Source organism: Lagopus muta, chromosome 1 (genome assembly GCF_023343835.1).
Source record: "Lagopus muta isolate bLagMut1 chromosome 1, bLagMut1 primary, whole genome shotgun sequence".
In the NCBI taxonomy this organism is placed as follows: Eukaryota; Metazoa; Chordata; class Aves; order Galliformes; family Phasianidae; genus Lagopus; species Lagopus muta.
The window spans coordinates 90,951,232-90,976,047 of record NC_064433.1 but is presented as its reverse complement, the minus strand read 5'-3'; the positions used below and the strand labels follow the sequence as shown (position 1 = coordinate 90,976,047).

At 39.2% G+C, this 24,816-nt stretch overlaps 1 protein-coding gene across 8 annotated transcripts in view; it reads right to left on the bottom strand.

Moving 5' to 3' along the window:
- Positions 1 to 24,816, bottom strand: part of EPHA6 (EPH receptor A6) — a 504,987-nt gene that overhangs the window by 13,613 nt on the left and 466,558 nt on the right. For all 8 annotated transcript variants that reach the window (XM_048934207.1, XM_048934201.1, XM_048934203.1 and 5 more), the window contains 3 exons: positions 13,797 to 13,946; positions 4,111 to 4,304; positions 1,625 to 1,774 (listed from right to left, as the gene is read on the bottom strand). In XM_048934207.1, the coding sequence (XP_048790164.1) occupies positions 1,625 to 1,774; positions 4,111 to 4,304; positions 13,797 to 13,946 (494 nt within the window). The remainder of the gene's footprint in view (positions 1 to 1,624; positions 1,775 to 4,110; positions 4,305 to 13,796; positions 13,947 to 24,816) is intronic.

Genomic DNA, 24,816 nt, shown 5'->3' with positions numbered 1-24,816 from the left:
GGTGCTGCACTTGGGCTGAAGCAATCCCAGGTACTTATACAAACTAGGAGAAGAAGCCCTTGTGAGCAACCCTGAGGAGAAAGACTTGGGGGTCCTGGTAAACAAGAAGCTGGACATGAGCCAGAAGCATGCACAGAAGGCCAACTGTGTTCTGGGCTGCATTAAAAGAGAAGTGTCCAACAGGGAGAGGGAGATGATTGTCCCCCTGTACTCAGCTCTTGTGAAGCCCATCTGGAGTGCTGCATCCAGGCCTGGGGCCCCCAGCACAAGAAAGACATGGAACACTTAGAGTGGGAGAACGTGGGCATAGAGTGCTGAGCACAACACTGCTGCACAGCTGCAGAGACAGAACTACAGACTGAAGTCGGAATGGACCTCTGCAGGTCACCTGGTCCCAGAACAACAGCAGGGAGAACTCAACTCATGTTAATCTCAGTTTTACAGTACACAACAGCACCAGCTGAAGTTAGGAGTTCAATTAGTCACAGCCAACACAGGTGCATGAGGGAAAAGTTCTGTTTAGCAAATTCAATTTCCTTTTACAACAACAGTCCCCATTTAGATGGGGAACAAGGCAGTAGACGTAATTTTTTATATTTCAACAAACCTTTCAATGCTGTTTTTTATCCTTCCGGACCAAATGGGCAGCACACAGCTTGACAAAAGCATCCAGAGGAGGGCTACAAAGATGAGGCACGGTCTGGAGGGCAAGGCATATGAGGAGCAGCTAAGGTCCCCTGGTTGGTCCAGCACAGAGCAGAGGAGCTGAGAGAAGGCCTCATGGTAGCATGCAGCCCCCCCCACGAGGGGAGCAGAGGGGCAGCACTGAGCTCTGCTCTCTGTGACAGCAACAGCATCCTAGAGAACAGCATGGAGCTGCATCAGGAAACTGTTGGGTGAGGATTAGGAAAAAGTTCCTCCCCAGAGAGTGGTTGGGTCATGGAACAGGCTGTCCACAGCAGAGGAATGGCTCTGAATTGCTGGAGTTTAAGGAGCATTTGGATAACACTTTCAGACACAGAGTTTGGATTTTGGGTGGTTCTGTGTTGGGCCAGGAATTGGACTCGCTGGTCTTTTCCAGCTCATGATATTCTGTGATTCTATGATCGAGTAGATGATTAGCAATGAATGGGAAGAGAATCAAGAGCAAAATAGGTAGTATCATTATGCTACCATACTAATCCAGAGTTTCTCCAAATCCTTATGTTCTATAGTGTTTTCATTACAAAATTGAGTGAAACTGAGGCTGGCTGAAGAAAGGCAGCAAGGTATGAAACCGTTTCCACATGAAGAATCACTTGGACTCGACAATATTCATTGCAAAATAAGAAAAGATTCTGCTGCTGATTTCAGTGGTCTGAACAAAAACCCATTTTCCATGGTGATGGTGATGGTGAAAACCCATGATGATGCTCACTGCCTGAGCTTTTCTAGTGTGCGGTATGGTTACAATTGAAACTATCATTTCTAGGTTTCTTAATCACTACTTTCTCCTATATTGTTTTGGTAAAAACTGTATTTATCTTCTAGTAGCTTAGGTAGGAAAAGAACACCTCACAGTAAGTCACTGCAATACACAAACAAATAGATTAGTCACTACAGAAATAATAGATTGCATACTTACTCAATACTCATTCTTGAAACCATATCCAGAGTTGTGAAACCTGCTGCCATGAAGTTGCTTTTGTATTGACCCATTTTTATGGAGTCCAGCCAGTCACTAACTGAAACAAACAAAGGAAATTCTGGGACTTCACCAGGTGAATCTGGCATTCTGAAGAAATAAGAAGCAAAGGTCACCTGAGCAGTATAAAATTATGCTTGATTTGTTCTGGGAGACATTATTTTTAATAAAAGGCAGAAGGAATGAACAGGGACCCTGAGATGTAAAGGTCAGGTCTTAACTGAGGTTCTCTTTAACCCACTGTCTAAAGCTTATAAATTATATTAATCTATAAATTTGCACTTCTTAAACAATACACTTTTCAAAAGCACTGCAACTCTAAAGCAAACAGGAACAGACCACTCCCAGTGTTCCTACTCTGATCACACAGAGTTCATTTGAAGATCTTACATGTTTCAGGGTGATAACTGCTTGTAAATACAGCAGTCAAATTAGAGAGCAAACAAAATTTAATCTGAGATACCATTTAAAAATAACAACATACTGCAAGATAATTTTTCTGTGAAGTAATAATCAATAGCTCCTTTTTGCTATGCTGTCATACAACAGGAACACTGATTATAGCAGCTAGAAATTTAAACTTAAAAAAGCAAGAATATCTTGTATCTTTTCTTTTTACACAAAATTATACAGAATAGCAAATAAAATGAAGAAGCTAGTTTAGTTTCATTTCTGTTTCATTTCTTTTCTCTAATATTGTACAACTGAAATGGAAATACAAACAAAACAAAACAATGAGGGGACATATTTTTCCACTGTTCCTTTGTCTACCATGCTGATGAGTTCTCAAAGCTTGCACAGACTTTATATTTTGTGTAGAGAAACTGCAAGGAATAGAATGCAGAACCAACACACAGCTGTGTATAAAAGCTTTATGACAGCCTTTAGAAAGCAGATAGAAATTACTTAAAATAATTTATTTTTCAGCAAAAGCCAGCTAACATTGTCAGATGGAATATAGCTTGCTTATAACACACCTTGGTGCATTAATATGCTGAGTTTCAAGCATATATATTTGAATACTTTAAACACATGGATTTTCATTTATATAATCAGAATTACAGAGAGACAGGAGAACTCTATTAGGTACAAGGCTAGTTCACACACTTGTAGTGATTTCTTCCAATTTGAATTACTCTATTCCTATAGAATATCTATTAAACTCATAAGTTAAAGTAATGCAATTCAGATTAACTGCATCAAGCACTTTGAAACAAATGCAAAATTTTTCCCAAGGTGAGCACAAGAAGAACTGAACTGCAAGAGAACATGAAAGAGTCTCTGAATCCTGGAAATCTTGAATAATATTTTAAAACAAAAATGAATGAAAAATGCATCACGCTGATACAGAATAAACTGACCCAAGTGCAGTGGTAAGCCATATGCATATACTTACATGCACACATAAAACATACACATAAAACAAGAGGCTACTAAATCTAGCATGTGGACATCAAGCCCTACAAGGCACAGTAGTTTGTGGTAGATAAAACAGATGTAGCCTACTTTTGGCTTTCCTCATAAACACACCCTTCAACTTTTCCCACAGCAAGATTCCAGTCTGAATGTTTTCCCTGTTGCTTATCCCTTTTCCAATAGCTTCCTATAACAATCTCCTCTTGAGGTTCTTAGCAAGACTCAGATGGGCGACAAGAATCCTTTACAAGCCAGGAGATCTCTAAGAAAGTGTCTTCGTATTAAGGTGAACTTCAGCCAATGAAGACAGTGAGAACAGCTGTGACTTCACTGATTTCAGCTGCTACACATACACAGCTTAGGTCCTTCAGCACATGGAAACTGACAACGTGTTTGACTACAGTTTCATGTCTCCTGTGGCTGTGTATGTTTCTGTAATATCATATTACATACTACTTATTAATATTAGTTAATAAAACTTTGGACAAAACTATCAAGAATTTGCTGTGGAAAGATCATAGTACAATACACTAGTTGGGCACCAGTGCCATTCTTCTGCAGATGAATATAGATTCTAGCAAGCTAACACTGCTTTCTGCTGGGGTTTACTCTAAGGCAGTTCAGAAATTGATAGTACACAGTCTGATGGACAGAAGGTGCTAAATGGAGAAAAAAATTACAAAGAGAAAACAAACATCAGAGAAGCACCAAGAAACTCCACAAAGAGATTCTCAAAGATTAAAGATAGACGGTGAACAAACAGAGCTTGTGAAAGGAGAAAAGAAAAAAAAGAAAAACGCCCAATATAATCCACACAGCTTCAGAAAAAAAAACCACAAAAACCTTTTGCAACAGTGTATTGCAAGTAAAACAAAACTCCAGTGGAGGTCAAAAGTACCCCCATATCACTGTATATTTAGCACTTTGGCACTCTCTCCTACTCCTACCTGAAACCACCTGATGATAGCCACTGTAGCATATGCAAAAGAAGTTACTGAAAAGGGTCTTACACAAGTACGTCCTCCACTAGGGTATGAAGAGTGCTTGGATTGCGGATCAGTTTGTCCAGGAAGCTGACAATATCACTAAATTTTGGACGGTGGTTCCTCTCCTTTTGCCAACAGTGAAGCATGAGCTGGTGAAGAGAAGCTGGGCAGCCCATAGGAGCTGGTAGCCTGTAACCTTCTTCAATAGACAGTATAACCTAAAGCAATACATATGATTACTGAGCATTAAACACTAAAAGGACAGTGTAAAAGTGAAAATTAGAAACCAGTGATTACAGTGATACAGACACCCTCACTCATGCATTGCTGGAACTTCACTCAGAAAAACAGGATACTCAGTGAAGCTGATGTTCTCCATAGATGGAGTCAAGGGGAGGATCAGCCACAAAACTGCACCCCATGATATATGGTGCATGTGAAGCATTCTGTTGGCATATGAAACAGTGGGCTCTTTAGGTTCTCTGAGCATCCCAGAAAAGAGGAGGAAAGATTAAGTACCACTGTCTTCTTCCATCTGCAGGTTGATGTTACAGAGGATGCAGTTATACAGCTACAAATTAACTCCACATCTCCATTGCATAGTGGGGCACTCTGGTATTTGTATCCTGACAACATGGTAACTTGTGGCAGTGTCACAATACAATGAGGCACTGAAAATGTACATTGAAACATCTGGCTAATCTACTTGCTTATTGTAAGATTCTGCTCATCTTCAGAGTATGATTAATTCAGTCAGTGTCACACAGAATCACAGCAAAGCATACTATTATTTTGTGCAGTCTTTCTCAAAACAAACAAAAGAACAACCAAAACAGCAACCAGCCAACCAAAAAAATAAATAAAACTCCAAAACTAAATCAACCCCCTGAATATTCAAGTTGCTAGTGATAAAATATATATACACACATATATATAGTTACCATACATAGCCCAAAGTGAATAAAACTCTCAGATTCAGCAGATATTAAAAGACATGTCTTTGGTCAGGATTAGGAAAGAAACAGATTTATGTCATACATAAAGCACATGCATGAAAAATTACATTTGATTGGAGTCTTGTTTTTAGTAATGTTGGTAATAAATAAGATTGTCTGACAAGACAGTAGCAGTACAATAACAAGAAGCAGAACAAAGTAAGGCCCATGAAAACCTGGCAGGATTAATTCTTGTGTAAGTTTTAGAAAGCAAAAGGAAACATTATTAGGTTCTGAAATGAATGATGGCAGCAGTGGAGATGTTGACAGAAATGACAGTCTTGCCTTCCTGTATGTAAAAGAATGGAAAGATTACATACATTGATCAAAAACAAAGTGAAGAAAAAAGCAACCCTGCCCCACACGTTACCCTTCCATATAAAAATACAACTAATGCTAAACATTCTCTAAAATACAAATGATTCATCACAATATTTATAATAATGCAGTGCACTTATGAGAAACATACCTACTGCATTTATAGCTCCTCTGCTTTAAGGAGGCATTTATCACTTTCACACAGATGCACGTACATGCTGCAGACATATTAATGCAGCTGGAAGGGGGTACATTAAGCTATTTACAGCAAATCAATGTTTTATAGCACTAGCTGTAGCTTCAATATATTCAGTCTCATTATCCCAGAATATATCCTTGTTCTTTTTGAATTCTGAATTAATGTTGTTGGCTCTGTTTACCAATGCCTAGTGCTTATGCTGAAAGCATTATGCAAATAAATAACAGTAATGAAGCCACATTAGGACCTCAGCTCCCCTTTACGGTATGGCAGAGAAAGGAACAAGAATCTTGTAACTGCACACAGTGGGGTGCTTGTATTTGGCAAAATGAGGTGACTTATCCTACAATACACAGCCTTGTGTACATGGGCAGAAACTTGTACGCATGAATAATGTGTTTCAACACCACGGGAAACTGGGTTTCTACAGGGTAAGTTTCAAAGCCATCAGTGGCAGCACTAGGAATGGAATTTGCCCCAGAGATCTCTGCATTCTGTGCACCTGCAAGTACTGACAGGTTGCATGCACACAGATGGGACTTGCCATGTACATACAGTGATGATATCTAGCAGTAAATTATAGGGCTGTATGGTGATGCTTCCACCTGCCTTCCTGGCTACTTCTTTATTTCCCCAGGATTTGCTTCAATGCTCCAAAATGTGGGTTCCCAAAATGGCTGCCCTTGGAAAAATCCCACCAGGCTGCCAGAGAAACGTTTTCTCAAAGCCCTCCTATCACTGGATGTGCTCCCAGATTGCTGCTGTTACAGACTCAGGATGGGTGAAATTCAGTCCCACATGCACGAAACGTTATTTGCAAAGCTGTCAAAAATGCAGTATCTCAGGCAAACCGCCAGAAGTGGCTTCATAAAACCCAGGTGCTTATTACACTATGGGGTACAGCTTAGGTGATACCTGTCATTGCCTCTGCAGGAAATGCAGATATCAGAGTCTTTGCATTTAACTCTACCCATTGTAACTGATGCATTTCTGAAATGTTCTCTGTTTTTAAGGAAGAAGAATAGCTTCTCTGCTTCTACGGGACAGACGGCATTTGTTTGACACGACTGTGGAGAATGGAGGAAGATTTTTTTCTGAGATAAATTATTCATGAGGAAAGCAAATGCAACCACAATTTTGCAGACGTTATATTTTCTCTGACACACTCTATTTCACGATATCTTTGGAAAAAGCAGTTACAGCCCATTTTGTTCCCTCTCCTTTTCAAAAGGAACATTTCAGTATAAAGGGAAATGCCAGCTGTTACTGGAATAATTATAATTTCTCATTAAGACAAGAATATTTTAAAAATAATCTCCAAATATTGCCTCATTAGTATGCCTTTGAGGCAAGCATTATTTTTAGAGTCAAGGAAGTAGAGTGGATGTGATGAGAGGTGTCAAACACTGCAGTGGGAGTCAGGTGTCAGAGGAAGAACTGTTTAATTCAGTACTCCCTACTCTGCTACTTGCACAGCTCCTATTTCTGAACAGAGAAATCAGATATCCAATCACATGAGAGGAGGAGAAGTATGACATTTTTCTGTGTAACATATGATTATATATTATGTAATCTATCAAGATTATATATTTTAATATCTTTTAAAGGTATTTTTCCTTGCCAGCTTGAAGGCTGAAGAAGCCCCATATGAATCATGAAAGGGGCTCAATGTCTGTACCTACAAGAAGGATACAGCGAAAGCTCTAGCAACCAATGCTAAGCCTCTCAGTGAAGTCCCATCAATTTCAGCCTGAAAGCAGAAGAACACGAGCTTCATTTCTGTACATACCGAGCCCTGAGACTGCTAACAAAAAGGCTTTGTGATGAATGCATGATGGGAATGAAAAGGAGTAAAATAGTACAATATTCCATACTCCAATTTGCTTCTTTTCAGTGATGAGGATGTTTAAAACTCATGAGAACATCCGGTGGGTCAGCAATGAGGTGAGAAAAACAGACAGGGTGCATTTATACATGTAGATCTTTTTGTCAGGTGAGAATATGAACTCTAAGGGAAAGGGGATTTTTTAAAGTTAACATAACTTGTTATTTATTTGTTCTTTCATGCTTAGGCTTTCAGGTTTATAAAGGGGAACAGTCTTTTTATATGCACCAATGACATTAATGATCAGAGTTTGTTAAACACGTTTTATTATTTTTTGTTTGATGTTTGAACCAGCTGTGAAGGTTGAACACAATTATAATACAAAAGTGGTCTGAAAAATGTGCATGGACTTCTACACAAAATTCTGTTCTTTAGCTTTAAAATAATTTCCATTTGGAAAAAAATGGCATGTAAAAATAAAGCTAACAAAGCCACAATCTTTCGGATAGTTCCATTATTATCAATAATAAAGACTTTGCTTTTGACATTCAACTGCCAGGTTTTCTAATGGCACAGAGGCAGAAGACGTCCCCAGGGGACAATGTCCCTCTGTCCTGCTGACATCTGAAAAATCTGCTGGGAGAGAGAGGCATCTGCTTGTGCCTCATGGTACTGAGCCAATTCCAGGTGCTGCCAAGTGCTTTGAAATCTGTGGATTCAGGGAAATATTTCAGGGTAACTTACTATTACTACTACAAGAAACTGCCATAATTGTAAGGACTTTCACTCTGTTTGCGACAATAGTTTTCTTGCCTATTGATTGCAATCCATTAAATGTTCTTATTTTATTTATTTATTCTTTTTTTGAATGCCATAGTTCTGCAACATGCAGTAATTTATACGGTGGCCTCTAACAGGTGTCCCAGTAGACTTTACTCACAGCTGTTCTACAAACCAAGTGCATGGAATATAAATCTTCCATTCCTCACATAGGCATTAGCAAGGCAAGCTCTCAGCACAATCTGTTCATCAGTACACTAGTTTCCTTGGAAAGTTCAATATCTTAGCTAATGTTTATTAATTAAGCAATAAGACATGACAGACTGTGCAGCAGCCCTAATTAATGGACATCTCTGGTGCATGCCACCCATCTAAGAAGTGCATTAATCAGCACCAACACAGGTCTGAAGTGACTTACCACAATAATAAAATGGTTATTTACTCAAACAAGAACATTTCTCAAAGTTAATAACATTTCAAGCCTCTACATTATACTGTGTACAGTATTAAAAAATGTATGAGAGACATTTTCAAACTCCGTTGCCTAAAGTTCAGCTTCCAAATCCCTGCTTAGAAATATAAATAGAGGATGCTAGAACTGCGAGGTGTCGAGCTTCTCTGTCTTGCAGTAACCTAATGGGTACCTGTGAACTGCTGCAGTGTCTGAAAATCAGTTTGGGCTTATTTAGGTGACAGGTATCAGCTTTACACTTCTCTTCACATCAGCTTGGACTCTTTGCTATCTGTGCTGGCTCCTCAAGCTTTCATTTCTGTGATGAAGGGGCTACACAAGAGTCCCTTGGCAGAAGCAGTTTGGCTCCTCTCTACTAATCTGCGCGTTTCCCCTCTAAAAGGGGAAATTTAGGTTAAATGTTAGGAAAAAGTTATTTACTCAGAAGGTGGTGAGGCGCTGGCACAGGCTGCTAAGAGAAGCTGTGGATGCCCCATCCCTGAGGCATTCAAGGCCAGGTTGAATGGGCTCTGGGCAGCCTGAGCTAGATGGGGCGCTGGGTGAGCTTTATGGTCTCTTGCAACCCAAGCCACTCTATGATTCTATGATCTGATGGAAGGTGTACTCACATGGCAAGGAGGTGCAGCATCAGACAACGCTGAGAGAACTTCTGCTGCTGTTTCTTCCTTTGGGTAGGGATGGGCATATAATTTGCTACCATTTTATTCATATGAGAAACATACATTTAATTAGCAGCTGCTGCCACTCAAAACACAACTTAGCTGTAGCCCAGAAAGTGAACTAATTTCCCAAAATTTTTTAGAGAGAAAAGCAATTTACGAGACAGCATGAGAAAAAATACCCCAGACCTGAGGAGTTTGTAGGATGAAAACTGCTGGTGCTCTACAAAACCCTGCTCAATTCTATAAATAAAAAAGATTTTTATCAAAACACAATTCCCAGAAAATACTAACATGTACTCTTAATATTGAGAGATATTTTGCTGTTGCAGAATGTCGATTATATGTATGCAAGTCCTTACCAACAATTGTTTGTATAATAAGTCTTTTATAAATTTATTTAGTGCATGCTCCTTCCTGTTACTTTCCCTGCCATCTATACAGTATCAGTAACCTTTGGGAAAGTCCTATTATTTCTGCAAAATAAGCTCATGTGGATAAGCACATGCCCCCAAATCCAGCAAAATAAGCTTTACAATACAACTTGAAATTTCCCAACGGCACTTAGAGTCACTGAATGTATTTAGAAAGTCACAAGTACTTGCTGTTAACATTTCAGCAGCAGAAGCCTGTGAGCAGGGCTCCAGAGTAAAGGAGCCTTTTTCACTGTGCATTGGTGAACAGCAGGGAGAGCTCTCAGGAGTCTGCATCATTAGCATAAGCAGCATCCATAGGGTCCACATCACTATTCTGTGCTAACAGATACTTATATTTTGGATGTACACGTGATTAAATGTTGTTATTCTCCTTCTGTAGCAGAATATTTAATATACCCTAAATGGAGGGGTCATTAATGAATTGTCATGGTTGGCACAGTGTTGAATAAATTGTAGTTTCTGCCAGAAGGAAGAGAACGGGCCTGAAGCCTGATTTAAAGAAAGGGAAAAATGAATTTCTGTGTTGTGTATGACTCTAATCTGGTCACCTGAGTTCTCTGTAAGGGTACTACAAATCACATGAAACCTTCTCTAAAGAGGTGAATAGTAGGGCCATACAGACTCGGGAAAGTTCCCCTTCCCCACTTCTGTATCCAGTTGTAAGGAACAGAAGAGAAAGAGACAAGGGCTAGCTTGGAGTACACGTGAAGGGAAGTATTAAGATTACAGAGGTAAAAGAGGTGAAGGCTGAGTTTCTCCTAGAGAGCTAACCCAACACCAGATTAAATGACTCAGAACTAGAATACAGACTGAGATTCTTCTCCTTGTGGTAGCACAAGATTGTGTGACAGTGAGACACAAAGATGCATTAGAGAAGCGTTCTCTTCCCCACACCTGCTTGAGTTGCAGTTGCTCACAGCTGCTCATCATGTGGAGCTAGATAGATGGAGTAAGAAAATTAAAGGCAGAGACAGAGTTACAGTGAGGTGACACTACAGCTAGCAGCAAGACACTGCATGGAAGCTAGGAATCATGATAGGACAGGCTTTGTTCAGGCTACATGGACTTCAATAATCTCTATGTTTTTTAAAATGTGAACAGTGTGCTGCAAATAGAACTGAGAGGTAAAATACCGATTACATAGTGAAGAAACCTAGGTGAGTGACTACTGTCTGTGATATGCTCAGAGTAGCATGGCAGTGGCAACTAATAGGGGCAAGAGCAAAAAGGACTGTGAGCCATAGCTACATTTTGGGTAGCATAGGCCCTCAACTAGGAAAGGCTTTTTGGGATGGAAGAACGAGACCTCCTCACATGTGGACATTTAATGTTCTTACTGCTCAGAGCAGCCGAGTGGAAAAGAGGCAGCGGACACAAACTGAAAAATATTAAATTCCATAAAAATATGAGAACATATTTTTCTGTTGCAAGGGTGACTAAGAACCTTCACAGATTGCCCTGACAGGTTGTGGAGTTTTCTTCCTTGGAGGTATTCAAAATCCAGGAGAGAGATGGCCCCAAGCAAACTGCTTCAGCTGACCTTCATGAGGGAGTTGGATGAGACAATCTTGAAATGTTCCTCAGCCTTTGCTGTTCTGTGATATGGTAATACTATTTTCTCAGTTTCACATTCTGTTCCATCTCACCTTAACAGAAGGCTCACAATGAAACCAACCATTGCTTCTGTTAGTTTGGAGAGGTAGAAAGTATCAGGATACATGTGCTTTTGGATATAAAGTGCCTTCCATGCAATGCAAATGCAACCATTCTAATGCATGCAAATCAGCTTTTGCAACAGCATGTATGTAACAGACAGGCTGATATTGCCTTGACTGCATTCAGCTTTGCTTCTGAATGGAAGATTAGCTCAAGAATAGCACCCTCCGCTATTGCAAGGCTGCAAGAGATGTCTTAACTTCTTAGCTCCTAAAACACCACATCTCACAGCGTGGCATTTTAAGGAAAACAACAACTGTTTGCTGGGAATCAGTGCTTGTATGCTGTGGCAGGTCAGGTGCTGATGAGCATTTCTCTGTTCAGGCAAGGAAACAGCTGGGGTGGGTTACTCATTCTACAGCTGGTGGTTACTCATACTATTAGCCTGACTGCCTGTCCATCCACTTCTATTAACTTCAAATCTATCTGGCACACTTAAATCAAATTAAACACCTTGTTTTAAAATCAGCAGCTGGGCAGAATGTAAAATTTACTGTTGATATATTCGGTTGTGTGAAACAGATACCTCAATATGTGAGAAATCTGCATGCAGAGGATTGCACACTGTGCCTCAGGGGAAAAAAAAGCGAGTTTAATTCAGTTATTTAAACAGAGATGTTTAATTTTAAATTTCCTGAAGTTCCTGCCTAATTGTCTTCAGTTGTTGCTCCTGAATAACTTCTATCTCCTGTGTGTCCTGCATCAGCCACATTGCAGATCTTAGTTACTCTAGGTCATCTCAATTGTTAATGCATTGCTAGCAGTATAAAATACAATTGAGCCTACTGGGCTCATCTGCTTATTTGACAACAGATCTGTGAAGCGTTAGTTCAGGCAGTACCAAAATGTCTCTGCTGAAGGAAAAGGTGCGTCTCAGCTCAGTGGTTGCTCTTCAGATGGACAATCAGCTGCCACTGCCTGGTTGATCAACAGGAAGGCAGCTCAAAACCAGGCACATATCATCCCATACCTGGTGTTAACTGAGGAAGAGAGCAGGGAGCTGGGCTGGGCTGTTCTCTGGTAGATGTGTAAAGAGGGGATAGAAGCTGTAGGTATTGTTAAGGGGGAGTGAGTAATGTACAGGAGATGTGATCTTATTCCAAAGGGTGAACTCACAAGCATAATGCTGGAGAAAAGTAGGATACATACTACTGAGTACAAGTCCAAAGGAAATAAGGCCTTAAGTTTTTAAAGCTTTTTTTTTTTTTTTTTTTTTTTTTAAACACATTCTGAAATGATGCTTTTTTAATGAAAACCTTTCTCAGATCCTTATCCCCAAATGACTGATCAGCCTTAACAAGCAACCAGATTTCAACAGCTGAATAACTTCGCAACAGTGTGAAAACAGCTGCCTGGGAAAAGTCTTGTCAGCTCTTCAGAACCCATGCAGAGGCACTCTATTCACATAGAGAAGTTAAGATGGGTTGGCTGGTATTTTGCATTCTGACATAAAGGTTGATAGCTGGTGGGAAGAATGACTATGCCAGTTTGAGCAGTGGTATCTATGCATCAGATAACAAAATCAGTAGCAATTCAGAATGTGGTGGATAAAAAGGCATTCTCCCTCTTCTTTTTGACATTAACTAGGACAAGCCTTCAATGTTACTATTAGTAGATGTGTTTTAACTAGGAAAGCTTATTTGGCTGTGAGTTCTGCAAACATGTCAGAGGAAAGTATTACTTTGTTAAGAGTAAAGTATTACTTTGCTACTGTCCTGCAGTGTAGTTAAGCCTATGAATAGTCTTTAAGGATTTATAACACACTTAATTCTTTAAATTCTTAAAACTTTATAATTTATTTAATTTGTAGAAAGGAGAATTTGCAAATACATTTCTCATGGCAGCTTAACCTTTACTCCTTTAGCATTTATCCATGTGTGCCTACTGAAAGGTACCATCAGAGTGTAATGGAGATAATGGACCATATTTATCATCAGAATAGTTCCACTATTCCCTCAAATTTTGATTTATAGCTTAGCTGAGAACTGTATCAAATTGCATATCTGATGCAGATTCCCAGGGATTTGGATGAAAGCCATATATATCTAGCATCGGAGCCTGGCAAGTTGCTTATAACTCTAATATGTCTTTAATCCTTTGGATGAAACTCATCAAGGTATTAGTAAATAGTGGGTCAAGTCTTCAGGTTGCATAGATTAACTGTTCTATTGATGGAGTTATACTGATTTAAATAAGTTCAGGTTCCAGCCTAGAAAGTGGATGAGAAAGCAAAGGAAGGCAGAGAGAGAGAGACAATTTTTCCAAGGAGCATTTCAGCAACATTCGGATTAGTCCTGTAGAGTACTCACATCCTGGTTGGACATCTCCCAGTATGGTCTCTCACCGTAGGACATCACTTCCCACATTACAATCCCGTAGCTCCACGCATCGCTTGCTGAAGAGAACTTGCGGTAAGCTATAGCTTCAGGAGCAGTCCACCGGATGGGAATTTTTCCACCCTGGAAAATATGATGATAATGTATGAATATGACTGGAATACTGAATAGCACAAATTTTTAAGGAAAAAAGTATCCTGGAAGCAGAGTTCCTACATTCTAGCTTCTGTCAATTTGCCTTGTTAATTTGCTGTGGGGGAAAAAAAGAAATGGACCTTTTTCGGAATTTCATAGAAATTTGGTTTCCTCTGTAGTCTAATTCACCAAAGCCAGCACTTCTTGAAAAAAATTAAAAAAAAAAAAAGTATCTGTTCAGAGAATAGAAAGCATTTAGATGATTCATGTTTGTTCAGAGCCATATAATTAGTCAGAACTTGCCTTTTGATTGAAAACTCCCCAAACTGAGATTCCTAATAAATTGACATTTAATCTCTTTTCTCAAGTGAAATAGTGTATAATCAATGGATATTAAGATGTTATAATCACAAGAGAATTAGGCAAAATAGACTAGGATAATAAGGAGAATAAATGGAAGGCTTACCTACAGAAAGCACCAGAAGAAGGGATCTCCAGAAGAGATCCTTCCCCATTGGTAGCCAGCTCTTAAATAGGTCTAGGAGCAGCACAGATGAATTGCCTTCACCTGTGCTCCTCTGGCTGACTCATGGCTCGCCTCAGGTGATCAATCAGAGGTTCAGGCCGTGACTTGGCAGTTTCCATACAAATAGAAATATTTATTACAAAAGCACTTAATAATATTGTAGAAGCAAAAAGGAAACTATACTCTCCTCTTTATTTTTTATAAAGTCTTTTAATTTTTGTTTGGGCTGTTTAAATGTCTATGTAAGCAGCAAACCAAGCGTGTTTCCAATAGGCATTTCGTTAATGTAAATAGTCTTATTCTGCAGTTTTCAACATAAAATCCACATGCTACCACAAAAATAAGGGTAAGAACTCAATCAACAAACCTGACTCACTCTTTCAGGAATCACCGTATGCAGAGTTTTTCTCTGACATTACTAATTTAGACTGTTCTAGGCTCCCATAACTTGTTCATATATATGAATACTATTTTTCATTTTCACAACAATGTTTCTTCTCCGCTCAAAAGTATGTGTTTATTATCATTCTCTGCATAACTCTTCTAATCAGTTGTTCCAATTGAGTGAGCAGTGTGCGGAAGGTGCCACTAGATGGTAGGAGGCAGCCAGTGGAGCTGAGTTGCCTTCAACCAGCAGTGATATATTCTGCTCAGTGTTACGATGACATTTCTGACAGAAACAAAAGAAGAAATGAACTAGAACATTGGTTCAGCAGCAAAAGAGAAGCCACGGTTAAAAACAAGTATGCAAATCTTGGTTAATTTGCTTTGAATACACAAAAAATTAGTTGTCTGTGAACTGGCGAGGCCTGACTCTACGCTGACTCAGAGGACGCTTGTTCTATCAGAAAGTGTTCAAAACCAAAGCTTGGTGGCTGTGGTGACATGCCAGTAAACTAACTTCTTGTCATCAAGTGTCACTCTCTGATAAAAGATGTACAGTTATCATTTATGAGGTACAGTAGTTGTGAGGATAGTCAAGATATATAGGTATATAGATAGATAACCTCTGTATGAAGTTACACATTTTTCCTGCTCAGCCCCGGTTGACATCAGTGTCAAACTGCCTACTGATTTTAGGAGCAGTAATATAAAGGTAATAATTTTGTATCTTTACCCAAGATTCACCACTGCTCCTTTTACTTTCCTTAGTGCAACAACTGGGTGGCCAGGCCAGATGCGTGAGATGCAAAGACCTCTGTGCCACCTCCGCTGCCACCCCAGAGCAGAGCCTGTGCATAATCACAAGAGACGTTGTCCCAAAAACCCTGCATGCCCTTCCTAATCATGTCATATCAATCCTGGCTGCCAAACTATATAGGACAGCAACGCGAGGTGACTCTGAGCCTAAGCTCAGCACGCAGCCCCTCTTGCTGCCTTTTGCTTTATGCCCATTCAAGAGTCTTTCTGGAGTGCCACAGCAGCATTTGAGGGAGGATTCAAAAGAAAAATGTCATGTTTTCTTTCCTCATCACAGTCTCAGGAGATGTAGTACCAGTTTAAATGACTGTGTTACTGCCAGACTTTCACACCGTTTATCACGACAAGCTTACAATGAGCCTACATTTCTACTTTGTGGAGTTTTATTAATCCTTTACCAACATCTGAATTTTAATAAAAAGCTGTGTGTTAGTAACAATATTTACTTTTAGGAAAAATACAAATCTATTCATGCAAATAAAAAAATGTTTGGATGTTAACAAATTTTAATATTCATAAAATCACACAGATAACATGATAAGTGTGATAAATTTTTAAGGTTTTCTTTTTTTTTTTTCATGAATCTGATTACGTATTCCCAAATTACCCTCAAAAATACATTGCTGTATTCCTGAGCAGTATTTGCAGCTCAGTCTGAGACTGTTGGCTAAATACAAATGAGTTTCAAAGAATCTGACTAGACTCTGCAACTAGTTTCATCACGCAGCTTTACTGACTGATCCCTTTTGGACTGAAACAGTAGTGGCTCATTGAGTGTGAAAATGAGAATGGAGAACAGAACCTTAACAAAATTCACTGCAGTTCATTTCCAAGGGCATAAGATGTGCTCAGTGTTGCAATGTGAAAAAAAAAATATTTTATACTACTCCTAATGATAAAAGGAAGCAAAACCTCTTAGATTTTTACAGTGGATTCATCTTCTATATGAAGACATTATATTCATAAAAATGTAGATTTTAATACTTAATTATGTTTGTAGAATGTCTTTTTTATGCAAAAAAGCTTGTTTTATTTATTTGCGAGCCACTCAAAATGCAGAGATTGCAGTATGACTACTTTAAGAGATATGTAACTGAACAGTTGTAAAAGCTGCTCATGAGTAACAAAAGGACACATTAGGTTTAGAGTAGCTGAAAGTATATTTCCTGCACCTGGTTAGAAAATAAGCAATGTTATTGATAATGGACATTTTCTTTTATATGTTAATCTCAATGGGAACGTAATAAATACTGTTTACAAGATGCCTTGCATTCAAGTTAAGATAACTTATAAATTGTCTACATTTTAATACTGTAGTGATACAACGTTTATCAGAAGGCCCTTGTGCATGCTTTTTATGCTTTTTGTGGGGAAGGGGGAAAGGGGCAAAGGGGCAAAGTGTTGTTAAGGCCCATCTATATTTCTGTCTCATCTTATACATTAATAATGACGTTAGTGGCCAGCTGATTTTATTTACACGTAGTAAAAGAACACTACACTCCAATTATTAGAATTTAGCCTTCTTATCTGTATGCTGCCTTGATTGCATTTAATAAGTAATTTTACTATGCAAAGTCGAGAATCCCCCTTGGATTTAGAGCATTAGGCTGACACTGCTTAGTGAGTAGAACTGTTTAGAGACTGGCTCTTGGAATGGAATTTGCCCCTCGCCTACCCACACCTACACACATGCTTTCCCTGCAGAGCTGGCAACTGCACCATTCACCATATGTTTAGCAACAGAATTGGAATTACATGTTACGGAATGCCTTCCTTTGCCTAAGGTCATGCATGGGAGAGACAAGTCTTCTCAATGTGCCATCTCTTCTTCAAGCTTACATTAAGAAAGTGTTTATGATCAGCTCTGTGAAAAGACCCCAGCAAGCAACTGACACTGACATTGTGTACTGCCCAACAGGCAGCCAAGCTTATTCCTTACTCTGCGTTTTTGCCAGTTCCAATTTGATATTTTTATTTTATATGGCTAACATCTTAAAAAAAAACAAGAGGCACGAACAGTTTCTTTAATTAAATATTTAAAAATGTTTTAACACTTGAGCAGAACAACATTAAGTGACAGCTACAGCCGCTTCCACCAAGATGAAGGTCAAGATACATCAGCTCAAAATCCCTAATGTGAAAAGTGACACAGAGGGCACAGAGGGAAAGAAGGAAGGCTGTTAGATGCTCAGAACTCTTGGCATGCCCTGCTAGCTAATTAAAGTCAGAAGCAACTCTCAGTACACTGAAACTTTCAATACACTGAAAACCTTAGACACAAAACTGAAGCTAAGATTTATGAGCGCTCAATGGATGTGCAAAGATGAGTTAGCTGTCAGAACCAAACACAATGCGTCAGGCCCGTGATGTCCTCAGAGTTAACAGTGATGTGAAACAGTACCTATTTCTGTTGAAAAGTCTGTTCCTTGTTTTTCCCGAATGACAGGCCATGCAGAGGGGCTGTCACAGAGCTGATGGAGGTTTTGTGAAATGCTGAGGTGCAAACCCATCAGTTCCAGATCTACAGACACCTAGAACTGTCTCTCTGCAGGACAAGAGGCACTGAACTATGTGCACCATTAGTCTAATGCAGCACAACAGTTCCTATTTATCTGTCACTTACTGCTCCTTTATGTATGATGTTGCCGAATCATGCAATAATTGTCCATGACACAAGTGCGTTATCTGTCATTTTCTCCACCCCACAATACATAAATGGGAAACAAAAGAACTTCAGAATGAAGAGAGACAAAAGTAACAATAGATTAGTTTTAAATACTGGACATCATTCATCATTCTCCATAAAAGCCATAGCCTACTTTACTGGAGTGATGCTTTTATTTGAGCACATGAATCAGGTTTTTCATGCACAAAGTTATGAATAGTCAGAATTTAGCACTGTCAAATCATAATTTAGAACTCTGCAGTATTACCAACATTATTCTCTGAAGACTACTGGAATATCAGAGAAAGTTCACGTCAGGATAGTGAAGCAGTTCTGAAAGGGCATTTCAGAATTTGCCTTCATTATGCCCGACCCCAGCCAGTTCTTCATTTTTCTAAGAACTGAAATGAACAAAACTCCCAATTTTCAAAAAAATAGGATTTTCTTTTCATCTCTGGAGAAAAAATATTTTTCCTTTCAAATATCCTGATTAACAATGCTAACATTAATTATGTGGAACTTAATTTATTTTCTCTAAGTTAGCTATCAGATTTTTGAATAGAACCATAGAATTGCTCAGATTAGAAAAGGCCTTAAAGATCATCAAGACCAACCACAATCTAACCATACTACCCTAACTCTAACAACTCTTTACTAAATGTCCCTGAGCACCACATCCGAAGGGTATTTAAACACATTCAGGGATCGTGACTCAATCACCTCCCTGGGGAGCCTATTCCAGTGCTTAACAACCCTTACTGTAAAGAAGTGTTTCCTGATATCCAACCTAAACTTACCCTGGTGCAACTTGAGGCCATTCCCCTTCATCCTGCCACCAGTCAGAAGAGACCAACCCCACTCTGGCTGTAAGCACCTTTCAGATATTGGAAGAGAGCAATAAGGTCTCCCCTCAGCCTCCTTTTCACCAGACTAAACAGCCCCAGCTCCTTCAGTCTCTCCTCATAGGGCACATTCTCCAAGTCCTTCACAAGCCTTGTTGCCCTTTTTGGACCTGCTCCAGCACCTCAGTGTTCTTTCTGTACTGAGGTGCCCAAAAATGAACACAGTACTCAGGTGAAGTCTCACCAGTGCCAAGTACAGGGGCAGGACATAAAAAAAAAACTATTGCTATATTAAGTTAAAAAATTAGTATAGTACTCTTCTAAATATTGAACAGTTCTGAAATGCAGAACATTCTACAAAACAAGGAATTTTCATCATTATCATTGGCAGCATTTCCTTTTAAACAGAACCCTTCAGCATGCAGTCCCTTGCCTTGTTCTGAAGCACCGATCTTCACTTGGGTTGGAAGATAAAGTCTGATAAAAATGCATAGCTTTGACCCTCAAAATCCATGTAAGTGAAACGGTAGTGAATATTTTGGACCACTTGCATCTGTCCTACAATCATGTTTTCCTGACAGTGCAATTTAAAGAATTTCACACAATGACAATGGTACAGTAAGGGACCAAATGTAAGTGGTTGATACTGTTGGATCTTGCTTGCGTAAGTAACAGGACTATAGAAATTTTTTCTTGTTAGCCATGATGTCTTCATCTACAGGGTGCTAATTGAAAGATAAAACATTTCTACCCATTTATTTTAAGAATTAACATCCTCTAGTTTTCAAATTAAGTAGTTCATCCCAGAGACTAAGGAAAAGGGGCTTGCAGTTGAAAATGGGAACAGTTCTAGTCCTCTGTAGCTGAAAGCTCAGTGGTTTGTTTTTTTTTTTTCCCCCCTCAAAAGAGCAGGAGAAAGTATGGAAGATAAGGAGAAAGATCAGGAGAGAAAAAAAAGAAAAAAGATGTAACTTATAGAAGTTGGAAGCTTTACAAATCAATGTAGACAGCTAGAGCCATTAGAAAGCACAAAGAGTAGGGCCACTCTCTAGGGAAGGGGAGCTAGGAGTTGCTGTGATGAAACCTGGGCAGTGTCCTCATGGACAGACAGAGTGCACCCGGCAGTGCCTGGTAGCACAAGCAGAGCAGGGTGGTGATAGCAACTGGTGCTATTGACAGTTCTTGAGTTGAAGGCAAAGACAGAAGGAAGACAACGGCAATTCAGCAAATCTGAATAACTCCAGTCCTACTGGCCTAGGGCTGGCCAGCTGAAATGGAGGCCTGGACCCATAGGCAACACTGGGGAGGCCTGATGGCGTCCTCAGAACCCTGTTAAGAACCAGGAAATTGTACACAAACATATAAACACAAGTACTCTGCAAGTCTCTTTGAGACTGTTTTTTTGAAAGGTAATGCTGAGTCTGGTGGGGCCAAAAGATATAGAGGGTGGACCTTGACATTTCTGCAGCACTAAGAATACATCAGTGAATTGTACAGTATTGGGTGCTTAGCAATCAATAGCAGAAATTATTTATTTTTCTGAAATTAAATATCATAACCATACTTCTCTAAAAATCCAGTTTAGAAACCATAGCACTGCTTGACTGTAAATATAGCAAAAAGGTCATTTTTCTTGAAACTAATATTTCTGACAAAGATCTATCCCCTTTTGAGAGCATCAATTTCAAGCTATCTGCCAGCTGTGTCAGCACAGCTTGCATTACAGCCGTAACCAATTTCTTGAAGTTACTCCTACAGAGTCCTTCAATCTGAACACCCAAAGCCTATTCACTTTGATTACATGAGTAGTCCTGAAGTCAATGGAAAAGGTGAAGAGGATTTGTTCTGAGATGCTTATTTGGAAGATACCTTACGTTGCACAACTCAGTAACAAAGAATCTTGCTACAGGGTTCATTCCTACAGCAGAACTTAGTTACTGAATACAAACATTTCTTTAAAAATAACAAAGTTAAACTGAAAAAAAAAAAACAAAACCGCACAACAAACACCTCCAAACAAAACCCAAAAAATATCTGTAGGTGCTATGCTTTTTAAAAAGCATCAGTCGAAATTTGCCTCTGAAATGATGCCCCTGACTTCTCTAGGGCTCCATGAATTGTTATTATTGGATCAAAAGTAACTGTTACTATGAGCTGCTTGAACACTTTGGGTGATTAACTATCATTAATGATTTCACAGCTAGTGATAGCAACATGAATACCTCGTTGACATTTACAACAAACAGTTCCCATGTTTCAATAATCTAGTGGCCTCTTTCTGTGCTGTCATAATGACCAGATCAGACTTGACTGGCTTGTCCCCTGCAATAATTCCTCCCATGCTATGTAATTAAAAGTGGCAAATAAAAACTCAGAAATATGTGGAAACTTGAATATTGAGGACAAATAAAATGCATTTAAATGCAAAATGAATACCATATAGGCTGCAGTATTGTCTCCAGGATATGTTTTCATATTCAATTAACAAAAATCTTGTAGGTTTTCTTCAAAATGAGACTGCAGCAGAATTTTTGAGATACTGTACAAGGGAGAGTCTAGGGACCCAGATACTAAGTTCATGGTTCATATATGGCTTGCTGTGGGGTACATTAAATCTTATTTAATAAAGGCTTCTTGAAAATTTTGTGCTAGAAATACATCAGAAACATCAAGAAAGTAGGCTTTTCTTTTGAGAGTTAGTGTCATACACAGCTGATGATGATCAGAATTATTATGAAGCTAAGCTACTCTGCAACTATCACTGCTTTAGTTTTCATCCCAGCTGTGCCAGGAAGCACAGAGAAGAATTAGCATCTTAGCAACTGATGAATTAAATCTTCTGCTCACAGTTTTGTGAGGTCATTTCTCAGTCTGTACTGAAGAACTATGCTGGTTCTTTAAGTTTCAGTCAGTTCATGGATTACACACTAGTTTAAAGATAGGAAACAGACAGTCAGATGGAAAAGGTCAGGTTTTAGAGTGGCATCCCCCAGGAACCCATCCTAATGTCCAGCTGGCAGTGTATGTATAAAGAATCTATAACAAAGACTGGATAGTGAAAAGTGTGCTAATAATGCAAAGGTATTGATAGTTGCAAAGATTATGAAGGACCACAAATATTTTACATTATTGAGTTGTTATCAGACAAAATGATACAAAACTCAGTGTCATGAAGTGATGCAAACTGAACAAAATGGTCTGAATTTTACATAAAAACAAGAAAATAGGACTCTACTAAGCTGTTACTGCTTAAGACCGAGATCTTATGGTTATAACAGAGAGTTATATGAAATTATCAACTCCGTGATTGATAGAAAAATAAAGAAGAAAAGAAATGGTGGAAATGATTGAGAAGGAAAAAATCCAAAAAGACAGCATATTACAGCACTGCTGACACCTTCTGTACTCCTGCATATTGTTTACTGACCGTTGTCTTGATCTCCCATTCAATAAGGATAAAGAAAAACTACAAGAACTATACAAAAAGACAGAAGAGGTGTTCAAAGATATGGAATAAAAGAAACGAACAAAGATTTATACAACCCTAAATTCAATGGAGATGTTAATAGGTGGAGGGTATATGTGTTTGCATAGACAATAGAGCCAAGATTTATCACATGTAAGTGGCAAACAGCAGATAAAGAACAGTAACAAAATGAGTTTTAATTTTTTTTTTTTTTTTTACAAGGAAATTCATTGCTATGGGATGTTGTGGACCCAAAAGTACAAGCATCACCTCATATGACTAGATGAACTGACAGAGAAAATATTCATGAAAGATGCACAACTCTGAGTTAACAAAGCCTTTGAGCCACAGACCGCTAAAAGCTCAAAAGCTCAAAGCTAAGAATGCATCACGACATGAAAATTTTCTTGCTATAGTTCTTGGAACTTGCTACTCATAACATTTTGGAGACATTTTACTTAACTATAAAGCACTGAGTTCGATCAGTATTCCCTTCCTGTGATCTCAGTAGACTTGCAGGTAAAATACAGACATGTGTTGTAACAGTGTAACTGCAACCGAGGGGATGTGACCACGCTATTAACCTTTGAGGGTAAAGATTTAAAAGCTAAAGGAGTTTAAAGAAAGGCATCAGACATGAGGTGTTCTTCACATGAGACAGTATATTTGTAGACAGCTATCCAAAGAATCACAAGAGGTTCTGAGGTTGTTAATTTTGTGACTACATTTATACAGCTTTGTACTGGACTTCATCACTTACGCATATCCTTAATGACTGAACTCACTGACTGAATAGTTCAAAAAAGAGTACTAAGAGTACTCAGTACAGAGTGCTAAAGAGATAAACTGGCAGGCTGTTACCTGTAAAGATATTGCTCTATGATAGTGTGTGCTGGCCACTGGGTGCAGGTAGAGGCTTTTGATTGCTGCATGGAGGGATGACGCTACATTTCACATCTTTCTTCAGTAATAAATAAATTCACTTATGAAAAGACATTTAAAAAGAAATAAAATTATTCCTACAATGTTGGGAAGCATGAAAATTTCACATTTTTAAGTGAACCAACATAAAGCATTAGAATATTTTTTAGACATCGGTGGGGTTAGAGTAGAATGGATGCTGACAAAGGAAAAGTAGTGGAGTCCAGGACCATGGACTGAGAAGCACGGCGGGGGTGCCAAATCCTAGGCACCATCTCCTGCTTTCCCATCTGGGGATGGGGAGAGATGAAGATGGAGAGATGCTTGCCAAGGCCAGGCATGCAGTGAAGCTCAGCAGAGAACTGTAGCAGCCATTTCTCCTGCACCATCCCAAAGTGCTCCCAATGCTACCCTAAAGTGTTGCTTTGCTTGTTCTCCAGACAAGCAAAGTGCACGCGCCACAGATGCACTCCTGTCCATCAACCCCCAAGGAAAAAGTTTTGGCCTACCAGCAATTTCAAGAAGTGCATATGACAGAAAGGTAGAGATATCAAAGGCTTGACTAAATTGCCTGAATATGGAGTCTAGTGTCTCTTTAGTCACTGTCACTTGCTCATTAGCTGTCATTTTACAAAAATGCAGCTCTCCCATTACATCACATCTGCCATCCCTCTGCAGATATCTCAGGAACCCTTTAATGTCTCAGAGAACAACAGACCTGGACATTTAAGCAGCTGATCCATTCCTGATTTACCTGTATTTAATGATGAACACCATTTGAGCAAAGAAAAAATATCACAGTAGATAAAAAGAAAAGGCAAAAGAGCTCAGTTCACAGCTGTTCTGAGCACAGAAGACAAGAGCTGGCTGTCAGATCAGGCTGCGTGGTAGCTGACCTGTTGGGCACAACACCATTGCCTCTATCCCAGCTAGCAAACCGGGCAAATCTGGGGATAATGGGGAGACGGTATGGGGATATGGAAAGGGCTTATGAGTAGTTTGATATTGCATGAAGCCATGGGGACATGGGAGGAATCTAAACTTCAGCAGTGAAGTCAAACTGCTGGAGCACACCAAGAAAATGCAAGTACTGTGAAAGTATGATTTGGAAACTCTGAGATGATCAGAAATTATAACATGAAGTTGCAGAAGATAGCCTGAGAACTAGGATGACTGCAGCATGAAAATGGAATTGCTCATCATTGATCAACTGGGTTGGAAGAAATCCTTAAAGACTA